General features: G+C 42.0%; 1 protein-coding gene across 2 annotated transcripts in view; it reads right to left on the minus strand.

Annotated features, from left to right (window-relative positions):
• fam189a1 (family with sequence similarity 189 member A1) overlaps nt 1-12835 on the minus strand; it is a 69128-nt gene that overhangs the window by 8186 nt on the left and 48107 nt on the right. Inside the window, exons 3-5 of one of the 2 annotated variants that reach the window (XM_035627685.2) lie at nt 9673-9783; nt 7326-7457; nt 193-300 (exon numbers count right to left, since the gene is read on the minus strand). In XM_035627685.2, coding sequence (XP_035483578.2) covers nt 193-300; nt 7326-7457; nt 9673-9783 — 351 coding nt within the window. Of the gene's footprint in view, nt 1-192; nt 301-7325; nt 7491-9672; nt 9784-12835 lie in introns of both variants that reach the window. The other variant, XM_035627684.2, reaches the window with a different exon arrangement.

The raw sequence follows: 12835 nt of genomic DNA on the forward strand, positions 1-12835 counted from the left end.
TTACCAAGCAGGATGATTCAACAAAAAGATTCAAACATTATTCTCCATCATCTTAAAACTAAAGGCAGAGAACATCATTCCTGAAATCCATGTTTTTACTTCAACTGATGATGATCTTCAGAGTTTAAGTGTGGTCACTGAAAAGAAAATGAAGTCAGCTATTGTTGTCGCTGTCCCTTCTATCGCACTCACCATCTGCAGCACATCCGTTGAGACCATCTGCATACAGCACATGGCGGTGGCCAGAGCACACACAATGGTGGAGATGACGTTGAGGGCACACACGCTGAACAACAGCTCCTAAAGTAGAGCGAGGAGAGGAGGCGACTGTTAGAGGAACGGTGAACAAAAGAAGGGGAGGAACAGTGTCAAACACAAGAGAGAAGGCAAGGAGACGAGGGGACAGTTAACAGTATGAACTTATTAAAATATGAGTGATATTAGAACATAGGTAGGTGAAAGTGGAATATAAGGAAAAATCACAGAGAGAATTGAAGGTGACACAAACGATAATGACGCCATCAGTAAGGTAACCAAGTTTAGAAGAGCGCAGCAGGGCGCCACTGCAGTGAGAGAACACTGCTTTACTAAGACAACCACACAGCAAGAGTCTAATCTTCATTGTTAACGTTTCTAAAATACATTTAAAAAAACCTTTTATTTTAAGAAACATGATTTGTGTGTATATTACAGCCTAGCAAACAAATTAAATTACAGAGGGGGGAAAAAACACCCTCACAAACACCCAAGGTTAAGCACGAGCACGAGCACATACACATTCTCACTCTGGCAATGCAGTGAACAGCAGGGGGACAAACCAGTATTGAATCTGTCAGCAAAAAATAAATGTGCCTGCTGGTGAAATACTAGCCCGGCACCCTGAATCAGAGAGAAGACTTATGACTGCAGTCCCACGATGGCGCTCTATGTGCCAGTTGTATAAAAGGTAGAAATGTGTCTTTAAATGGCTCAATTTGTAAAACATGTCCCGTGTTTTGAATGCCCTGACAAATGAGCATATCATAGCTGTGCTATAGGAATTTAATTTCCCGAAGAGGAGCACAGGAAACGACAGCCCCACTTGTCTGTAATTGGGACTGTCTGGCACACAGACTGAGGAGAGGATGACAGCAGCTTGTATTGAGGCTGCAAAATGAGAAAATCTATCATTTATGTAAATTATTGGGAGGTGATGGGGTCGTCATAGATGTTTGAATTCAATCACAAACTATCCGCTGTTCTTCGTTGTAAAGTTCACAGGGTACGTCTGTCAAATTAAACACAAACATCATGATAATACTATTATCAGCACTATTATTATCAACAGTATAAGACTATCAAAAGATGAGAGGGGGACGAGGGGAGACAGCAGGAACGAGGGTGAATGTGTGGCAGATACTCTGTAATATTTTGATCTAATCTACAGTAAGTGGGAAGAATTAAATAAAAACACCTGAGAAATTCAGATTCTCTAACACAGCTACAGCCACAAATTGACTGTACACTAACACAGGTGCACAAAAGCACAATATTATTAGCCTTTTTAACACGAGGTGTCATTGAACACAGCCGCCTCTGAATATCTGCGAATATTATTCCTTAAACACATAAACACACACATTTTTGTGTGGACACTGAATGAAGCTGCCACCCAAAGTGTTTTCCAGCCTGTCGCACAGATTAGTCACTAGATTCAGTAGGCACATAATTACCAGTGACATTAAAAGCCCCACTGGCTTCTGATAATCTGCGGAGGGGGCAGATGTCTCGCCCGCTGAGATCCATATGGGGCAGTGGTTTGTTTTCAGGGTGCAGGGACCTTGACTCTCCTATAGGTGGTTCCAACCAGATCCCATTATTCACTTCCCTTTAAAGTGCGTGATGTTAACTTGGAGTTTACCAGCCCTGCAACATGTTTGAAATCCAGTAACTATAGCTGCCAAAGATCAGGTCTGTGTGAGCAGGACGTTGAAGCAGAGATGATGCCAGCTGATCACTGAGTTGTTTTGTGTTGGAGGAAGGTACGACGGAGCATTTGTGGACGACGTCTGTCTGACATTTTAAACTCAGATGGTTATTGGTAGACAGACTGCTTTGACATCGTCTTTCTTGTCTTAACAACCACTCAAAGTGCTCTACTACATGTGCCAGTCACATCCACCCATTCACACACACACGCACGCAAGCACACACACACACACACACACACACACACACATTCACACAGCTCTTTTATTTCTATATATATGTACATAGTGCCTCTGTATTACTCATACAGCTCTTTCACACACTGACGGCACAATAGAACTGGTTGTCATGGTCACTACAGCGACTTCAGTTCCTTGTGTCTCATGTCTTCCCGTCTGTGTGTGTGTGTGTTTGTGTGTGTGTGTGTGTGTATGTGTGTGTCTGTGTGATTGCCAATCTGTCTACACACCAGCCATCCATCAACTCATCGGCCCAGCAGTTCATCGACCGCAGTTCGTCACCCACTCTTTGCCAGATTGTTGGCAGTTTCTTGCTTGCTGACCCCTTCCTCCCTCACCTGGTTGTCTCCAATGGCATCCAGTTTCCATCCCCTGCTTCACCTCCACCTGCCATTCTCACCTTTCCAAGGCCTTCTCACCTCCACCAGCCTCCCACTTCTCCCAATGCCGCCGGCCATTTCCTTTCGTCCAATCCCTCTCCTCGCTGGAAACTTCCATTCCCAATTCACGGTCCATTAAGTAAACATCCCTGTGCAGTAAATCTTTATTTCAATCTGTATTACTTTAAGGCTGTGTTCCGCATTTTGGGTTCACCAATCGTTAAAGGAAATTATTGCACCTGCTTTTAAGCTTAATGAGAATTTGTGTACATGGTTAGAATGTTTTTGTCTTTAACAGAGCAAAGAACTTCTCTGTTTTCAAACTAAACAGGGCTGAGAGAAGTAAAACTTCCAGGAGATGTAGCGTTTAGAGTACAAAACAACTTACTCCATATTACTTGAACTAAGCATGACTGCTGTTCTTTTTCCAAAATGCATTATAGTGTGTCTCAGATTGATATAAGCATGGACTTAGTTGCTTGAATAAGCTCCCGTCAGAATAACTCCTGCCACTAGAGGACTTTGTCACTTTAATGTAAAAAATATCATTGTGCGGCCATTTGTTAAAAGGCTAGACATTTGCTTAACAATAAAACATTACGACGTAATAAACTGATGGCAAAAACGACCTATTACCACACAATCATAACATGATAAATAGTTTTTGACTTTTTGATCGATAACAATAAAAGAGTCATGATGTTCATTAAAAGAAGTTACGATGTTTACTGTGATAAATAAGGACTCTGCAAATCTCAATTTTTATATGATAGTGAAGTCAATGGACGACCATCTGCTTTATACGGCAGCAAAACGAATGATGACAAATGGTCAACATTTATGTCAAATTTACGAGATTAGAAGGAACTAAAACAGAAAAAAAGACCTGTATACAACAACTAATTCCACACAACAGAGGAACCTGCTGCATAGTCTAACCACAACAGCACCCCAGGCCTTACAGAGAGCTTAACTGGGTTTTATTCACATCATTGATACTCCACTGTTATCTCTCGAACCATGACGTTCTTGACCAGAAAAAAAAAAACTACACATACACCTCTTGTAGCTGCTCTCTCAAATCAAAGGGCAGCACCTTGTTTCCTCTAGTCAACGTGGAGCTACTGTTGATAGTCAGTGCAGGTCACAGAACTGACCTCCGCTTCCCTTGACATCCCCAAGCAGCTCCTTACAGTGTCTCACAGAAAACCCAGGACGTCCCCCAGGAAGGCCCACAACAGTTTCGGGGAGGGCGCTCCAGTGTCGGTCAGAGCCCAGCCAAATCTGCAGGAAGCAGCAGATGCTTTGGCTCTGTGGTACCACTTCCATGTACTAAAAGACGGTACACAAGTTCACCTCCATACAAAGCATGGTCCTGTGGTAGCACATGAAAGTATGATCGTTTTACTTCTGTTTTGCTGCCTGGAAAGCTTTTGTTCTGGGGGTCAGGTGTATCACAGCCCGAGAGGCCTCCTCGATAGACAGGCACTGTAGAAAATAACAGCGTATAGTGATGCCCTAATTAAAGACATACTTTTTGGATTACTACTTGTTTTATAGGGCCCAGACACACCACTCAACTTAAACTACTACTAATGCTGACAAAGGCCGATTGATGATCCTCACGTCACCTCACATTTAAACTTTGAATTTGCCGCAAAGACTACAGCAGGCTTGTACTGGAAATACAGTAACTAAGCCCACTCCAGGGACAAAGATGGGAATAAATGTAGGATATCATTATTCTATCCATGACAAAGTGTAATGTGTTACATTTCAAAAATATATTAGATAATGTAAATAAACCAAAACAAACAGGTCTGCTTTCCGTTTTCATCCAAAGATCCTTCACAGTGACTTTGACTAATGTCTCATCGTTTGCTCAGAATACATATTGATAAAATGTTTGATCCTTTGACCAGTACGACTGTACGATAACATTTCCTCTCCGACAAAGCAACAACTCTGTACATTCACTGTAATCCCATACTAAACATAATGTACGGGAGTTTGAATATGTTCACTGGGATCATCTTTCTGTGCAACTTTCGCTGAGAGGACTTTCCTGAGATAAAGCTCATATTACTGTACACAGCAGCAAACCAGTTGTTAAACTGTTTCCTTGGTTTATCACAGTAAATGTAGTTTTTCCAAACATTTCTGTAACAGCAAAGCTGGAGATCACAAATTCAACCTGAAGCCTCTCGTAAAAAACGATAAATATTTATGACGGCTTCATCTGAGCTAATATTGTGCTATGTTGATACATCTGCCTTGCACATGTGAGGGTGCATTTCTGTGATTTCCCTCGTGACGACGGTGTACATAATGGCATAATAAATCCTGCGGGCAAATGTAATAACACCTCTGTAGAAACGGTTTAACATGCCTACTCAACAGATATTTAACCTCTGCAAGATACCTTACCCCCAGCCAATCAGTTACACGGCAAGGTTACACATCCGCTTCCTTACAGGAAATCACAAATGATTTCAATACTCCCCCCACTGATTATTTACAGCCCCAGGCAGTGTGTAATGAAATGAAAAAAGAACAGGGAAATTAAATATGCTGGGAAAGGTTGAATGACACATCGCAGCAGCGATGTGGATAGTACTGATTGCTTTTTTAAAGAAACTTTTACATGCTGCTGTTAAATGAGTGATTATATAACTACATGCTGTGAACACTTGACATATACTGTGTATTTTTGTGACAAAGAAACTACATGTCAGCTGCATCATGAGGTTATTGGATCAGCGGACACCTAACAGTGATCTGAAATGTCAGAGGACTTAGAGTTAGACATAACTCAACACATCTGACTACCATGGCACTTAATAAAGGTTTATAGCACCAGTTCCCATATCTCTTTTAATGAGCTATGATCACAATGACAAATGTGCTTGATCTCTCCTCTTCTCATGAAGCATCCTTCATCCTAGGAAGTCTTTTATTTGGTTATCAATGTTTTATAATCAATCAGGGACATAAAATAAATGGATACGATTGTCGTTATCCAATAAAGGCCCAGTAGCACGTACCGTATATCATTCCTGCAGACACTCTGAGTCAAGATAATCTAACCAAGATCATGCACTCGCAAACTACAGCCAGCCCGGGCCAGATACTGAGTGCATACTAAAAAGGTCTGCCCCTTGGGGAAAGACAAATGCTGTCGCCACTCTCCACTTCCTGCCCAATTATTCTAAGACTGAATACGCACATTTCTTTTTGTATTTTATGTCATTTTTACTGTTTTCACGAAAACTCGAAGACGTCAGCTCACAACTGCTATCCTAACATGAACATGTTTAACAGGTTTAATGTGAACCATCTTAGTTTGGTGTCTTAGCATACTAATATTTGGCAATCAGTATTATGTACACATAAACAACTGGAATTACAGCCTTTTGGTTGTTTGCCTCTGCCAACCAGTCGAGTTGCAGTGTGCGTCCATGTCTGTCCAGAGACTCATATAGATGTAGTGAAGACCATCTATGGACAGTGGCGAACTGAACACACACACACTTGGCAGGTTTTAAGCTCAGGTCTTCCTCCCTGTTGAAAACTGTATGCAGGAACACACAAAGCGAAACCAGTATCTACCAATATTATGCCAAGGTCTACCTGTCAGCTGAGGATGGTAAAAACTTTATGGATTTCCAGCAGGCAAGCGATCTTTTATGTTTACAGAATGGGAAACACTGCTTTAGGTGTATGTTGTTATTATTGCCGTATGGAGGCTTGAGTTATGGCCAAAAACATGTTATGTGAGGTCAAAATAACGCTGACCACCAAAATGGTGAATGTTTTTGGAAATTTGGAGAAATTCCTTTAAACTGCTGCTGAGATATCGACTTCACTTCAGAGAGGGACGGATTGATGGACAGACAACCCCGAAACAGCTGTCACCAGCGCAGAGGTATAATAAATATTGGATAAATAAAGTATCTACGTAGAGATGAAATTCATCTGGAAAAAGACATAATTGCCTGAATCAATCATCATGGTGTTGCTAGAGCAAAAGTCAAGGGATCACAAAAAATCTGTGAGATTCATCTTGTGAGGACTATGAATGTCTGTGAAAAAAATGAATGACAATCCTTTCAATAGTTGTTGAGCCACTTTTGTCTGCACCATAGCGGCGCACTTAGTTACTGTCAGACAGACTGAGCCAAGTACTTAGGTAACATCTGCTGATAAAAATCAATACACTTGAGGTATTTAAGAGGCCTAAATGCATTGACCTGCACAAAATCAGTTCAATCAAAATTAGATTTTCAACTATAAGTAAATTCACAAATAAATTAAATAAAAAATTTTGCTCATCAGATTTACACTGAGATTTGGAGTTTGATTCAAATTGTTTTCGGGATCAACACATGCAGTTCTTTGAGGGTGCAACAGATTAATTAATAAAGGGACAAGATAAGACTAGCATGTGAATGATCTCCATATGAACTGAAAAAATATCCCACACCACTATTTGGTGTAAAATTGATACTATACTGTTTGTTGTTGCGAAAAGCCACCAGTGCAGACAGGGTAGATCCCTCAACACAAATCCAACGTTCAGCTTCCCTCAGTTGATTTGCTAAACAGTCAGACCTGATTTGATAAATGAATCGGATCTCCCTGTGGTCGAAACACAGTTGAACTTACACAGAGAAAAAGTGTGAAAACACCAAAGCTCTCAGATTCAGCACTAAGCAAACACATGCCGGCTCCCACCCACCTTGAGACGTAGGCGTATTGTGTTGCAGTCCCTCAGCGGATTCAGTTTCAGCGTCTCTCCCATGTTGTTGCAGCTCGAACTCTGCTGCTGTAGCTCGCAGCAAACACACACTCCATCGCTGTCAAACTTGAGCTGGTGGGGAGGAGGGGGGAACACACATCCACACTCATGCATGCACGCATTTACATACACAAAAACACAAGCAGACACAGACATAGACACACACACAGGCACGCACTCGCACTCGCACACACACACACACACACACACACACACACACACACACACACACACACACATGCACGCACAAATGCACGCACAGATCAGACCTGAGCTTGGTATTCTGAAGTAATCTTTCCTAAAACATAACTTTGTGGAGGATATATTTACTCCTGATATGAACTTAATTGTGAATGAAAGTATGGAATCAAAAAGACTAAAGACACGTGCGCCACAGAATAATGACATATTGCGACTGATAAAGGCAGCTGCCCATCATAAGTGTGCAACAGGACAAAGACTGTGAGATACGAGCTACCTAGGGAAGTGTCGAGGTAGAGCATACCTCTGCTAAGTGTCCCAGATTGAGAGAAAGCAGGACATGAACCCAAAAAGTATGGGTTAATTACATTGGGGAGAAGAGATGAGGAACATTAATATTTCAGTCACAACTGGGGGATGGTCTCTGGAGAGCCACATAAAGCGGTGAAGTTGGTAGACTCGGCATGCGTATAAGGAGAACAGCTGCTGCTAATGTGGAAGTGGTCGGGTTAGTGGGTTGGGTGCTGGATGAATCACAAGGGGCTTCTTCAGTCATGAAAAAGAGAGGGACCCCTGGCACTGTGAATTCAACTTAAACAATCAGCTTTACATCTCATTATGAAAATGTGCAGACGGCGCGTTCTGTGGCCAACTACTGCTGGGGCTGTATTCGTAAAGCTCCCCAGTACAAAGAGTTGCTCCTAATGACAACATTTTAAGAAACTTCTTAGAATCATGACGTTTTCTAAGACTTTTCTGAGAAAGACCAAATCCTGCAAATGTTAGACGGATGTTACTCACAAAGCATCTTAGCCCTTAAGAGAGCTCCTAAGGTGAAAGCTGTTAAAAGTAGGGAGGAGGACTTTTAAGAGGCTTAAGAGTTTCTCGAGCAGATGTGAAGATTATATCATTAAGTCATTCGAAATAACTTTTCTTGCAGAACCTTTGTGCGAAGAATCACGTTTGTGTGCTGCAATCTTGCTTCATTTAGACACATACCACCGCTTTTCACACTCCGCACTGGTGCTCACAACCAGAAGGTTAGTCTGCAGTGACGTATTCACACCTGCCTCTGAGCTCGCTCTGTAACACCGGGCCTGAATTATCCTCGTAAGAATTGTGAGCTAATTGAAGTTAACGTTGGTCGTGTGTCCAGTTGGTTTGCTTGGTTATTTTAATTTAGTTTTGCACAGATTTTTGGTTTACGTGAGATTTACATGCAAACCAACATCGCTACTTATCTAGACTGATGAAAGCTGAAACATTTCTCCCTGTTAATAAAAAAATAGGTTGAGCTACTATAATTCCGAGCATGGTGAATAAACATAAGCAAATAGATAAACCTAAACATGTACACTGGCTACTGCACAAGTAGCCCTGTGTTTTAATTAAGTAAGCTACTTCTAATGTCGTTTTTTTTCTTTTTTTTACTTTGCAAAACTGTACATACATACATCTGCCTGTCAGTCTGGCATGTAGATGTGGATTCACATGCAGAAAACACTATTACTCACTTACTTCATGGCTATTGGTTTGACAGTTGATGACAACAACACTGCAGCAACAAAATTCAACACAAGCTGTGCACTTGCAAGGGACATCTTACAGCTTCTTTTGTAATCAACAGATTGTAATCATTATGCAAAATAAGATAATGACATTGTATCATTTTTTTAATACCTGTGTTTTATTTCTCAGTGACAATTTTTTCTGTGCCAATGCTTGTTCCAACGCCAGTACAACTTGTTTCAATACCAGTGTTTCAATGACGGTTCAGGTTTCATTTTCAATGCCAACCTTTGGCACTGTTCTAGCCCCATAGTTGACGGGGCACAAAATGAAATCACTGATCACTAATGGGTTTTGTTGGCTCAGTGTGTTTGGCGTGGCCACGCCGGAGCCCTGTGGTTTTTATCTTCCTTTCTTCATTTTTAGCCTTTTACCTCATCACATTTTAGCGAATGGAAACTGCACCGACATACTGAAACCACTGGAAAGAGTGAAGTAAATTGCTGAAATGGAGTTTGATGCATAGATGTGTAAAGGAGCTAGACAGTGTGTGAGTTAAAGGCCCAGTTGGTCTCACCAGCTGACAGTCTTCCAGAGAGTTGACCAGCTGAGCGTTCTGGCAGGAGAGGATGGAGCCCGCCAGGTTGAGCATCACACACACGGCTGACAGCAGCATGAAGAATGTGATCTGTCACAGAGGAAGAGGAGAGAGAGAGAGAGAGATGGCGAAAAAGAGACAAAATTGAAAACTCTCTCTGACGCTGCAGCAGCTGTAACACCAGAGGCACTTCAGTGTACCTCCGTCAATCGTCCCTCACAGGCATCTCAACAGATCACCAAAGAAGAAATATAAGCACTGACGTCGGGAGGAATCAATAACCTGTTTTTCCTCAGACCTCCAGAGTCTTAAGACGAGAGAAATCATAATTACAGAAAAGCTTTTCACCCAGAGACACAAGAAACAACTTAATGACAGATGGAAAAACAGCCATCAACAGTCAGTCTTAAACACATGCACAATATTTCTCTATGCCCCAAGCTGACAGAGCTGGCAGTTTATGTCTGATGTACTTTCCCTCCAAACGTTCCCTCAGCTCCCTATTCCTCAGGGTACAGGCTTTTCCTAGCTGAAAGCCCCGTGGGCTTCAATCCCGTTAGCAGAAATATACCATTTCTGGTATTTTAAATTACAGGTCAAGCATAACAGCAAGACTTCTAAAACTGGCAACAGGAAACCAGTCCTCTCTGTCCAGGGAAAATGCAAACAGGGCACCAGCATCTTCTGACCTGGACTCCACAACCCTTGGTTTTGTGGGAGCTTGATGACAGCAGCAGAGTTTCACGAGCTCATACTTGGCCGGTTTAATAAAAAAATGACAATAATAGCCTCTTTTCCAAGTTTGCCTTTACAAAGTGTTAGAAAAATGTCCTGGAACAGTGTTGGTGGGGGACGGACACAAAGAGCACAAGCAGGATATAAAGGTTGTTGAAAAACACATGCACAGATGGAGAGGAGGAGAAGTGAAGGAACCGGAGGTGGCATGTAATAAACAGATGGAGTGATAAGTTTAAGTGCTTTTCACCATGGCAGAAAATTGAAAGATTGGGATGTCGATGGGCGAGCCGCTGAGGAACGCCTCTTCGGGGCGAGGAGGGAAATCAGAAGAGGAGAAAAATGGAAGGAAAGTGAGTGAAGAAAAATGCAAATGATAGGAAAAAAATTAGACAACTCCTCATACTCGGTGACAGAAGCAGGCAGGAGTAAATGCAGACAGAATAAGCGTCTGAGGTCCCATGGTGCCTCGGTTATGATGTGTAGATTTGATTAATTACTATTTCATTTAAATGTGATATGAGCTGTCTGGTTCTCCTGTTGATTGGAATAAAATCTATCCTCCAGGAAAAGCGCTGATCTTGAAAATGATTTGGTAAAATCCAAACTGCAGCTCACATGAGGCAATGTGGCCTTGACAGACTATTTACCATAAACAGCATTATAATATACAGACATAACAGATAGCACTTTATTTTACACTATTTCCTAATAACTTCTTGAAAGGTTCTGGATACAACCATGAAGTTGGTGCTAATTAGAGGACAAAAAGAGAGTTTGTCAGTTTATTTTAGTTAGTTCACTTAGTTGTGTTGGTTTCAGATGGAAGAAATGCAGCTTCATCCTAACCATAAAACACCAGACCACGCTGACTGATGGTTAACATGATTTAGCTACACACAGCATTGGCCTACACATTCATTTGCATATGAAAACTTCATCGTCACAACGACAGAAAATGAATTTCATTTTATCAGTTAGATGCTGCTGTAGTTAACTGACGTGTTCCTCACTCCGACTGATGGGATCTTCCTGGTATTGTGAGAAAAACAAGCAGAGATGGACCAATTTAAATGAATGAAAGGCGTTGCTATGCATTATAAGTGATGAGGGGATTGTGAAGAAAAAAAAAAGCACATGTATGACATGACTTGGCAATGCAGGAGCATTTAACTTGAATGATGCCACCATGACAGTAACTATCACAATGGGGATATCGTAAATTGTTAACACACAGACCACTGACACTAAAAGCTTCTTCCCCGACACAGTCAATAAGTTTTTTTTAATGGAACCTCTTCAGGTTTGCCTTGTTTCCAGCTGAGCCAGACGGAAACAACGCCGCGTCTCAGACAATAACGGGCATCAAACGCATCTGCGACTGGGGAGGAAGCGGCCTCTCGTTAAGAAAGCTCCACTGCTGGAGATCGCGGCCAAAATATCATGCCGCTATAAAAGGACATTCAATTTCTTGTTGGGTGCTTTGGTCTTTTCGAATCTGTCATATCTTACACTTTCCCTTTATCCCAATCCACAGCTACAGTAAGAAGCCCACAACCATGAAACAACAAAGCCTGTGGCACCAAACTTACTGGTTCTGAAACACTACACAGAGCGAATTGTGATTTTATATTACAGTGGTGAAAAGTTCGAACCATAAATCCTTTGATTTGTCCTCTCCAGGCCTTAAGTGTCACCCGTGTGCCCCCCCCCCCCTGATTTCTCTATGCTGAGCTGATTGTCAGGCCTCGCCCCACACCACTGCCTTCACATTGCTATGTAGGATCACATACCACCATTTAGCTGCGACTCATTAATTACTGCTTCGCTTTCCTCTGCATACAAAAAAGGAATACACACACACACACACACACACACACACACACACACACACACACACACACACACACACACACCACCCGGCCACTGTTGCAGCCGAGGCAGATTTACGCTGCGTGTCATCATCACATCGTTTAGCACTCACTGCGGAGGACAATACACCACAACACCATCCCCATTCATCTCCCTGACACACACTCATAGATTAATACAATATAGGACTCAGGGTTCAGGTGCATCACTGTTATTCTCCATAACTGTCAGTGAGGTGAGAATCATTTGCCTTTAGCTTCGCCTCCTCCTATTTTTCATCCTGCCGCAGCATTCGTTGAAACTGAGCTGAAGAGGGATGCAAAATTAGATCAGACTGGTGAGTTTTATTCTTGTGTGTCACTGGTCGTGTGGAGCTAGGTGGACTGCAGGGAGAATCATTTTTAAAGTAGAGTTTTGACCCCTAGTAGCACCTCGGAGTAATGTTTTGTGGAGTGGGCAACCTGTTATGTTTGTCAGTATTGGACAGAGCTAGGCTATAGATCCCCTATGTTTTCAGTCTTTGTGCGAAGCTAAA

The sequence above is a fragment of the Scophthalmus maximus genome, chromosome 4, assembly GCF_022379125.1.
Source record: "Scophthalmus maximus strain ysfricsl-2021 chromosome 4, ASM2237912v1, whole genome shotgun sequence".
Taxonomy (NCBI): domain Eukaryota; kingdom Metazoa; phylum Chordata; class Actinopteri; order Pleuronectiformes; family Scophthalmidae; genus Scophthalmus; species Scophthalmus maximus.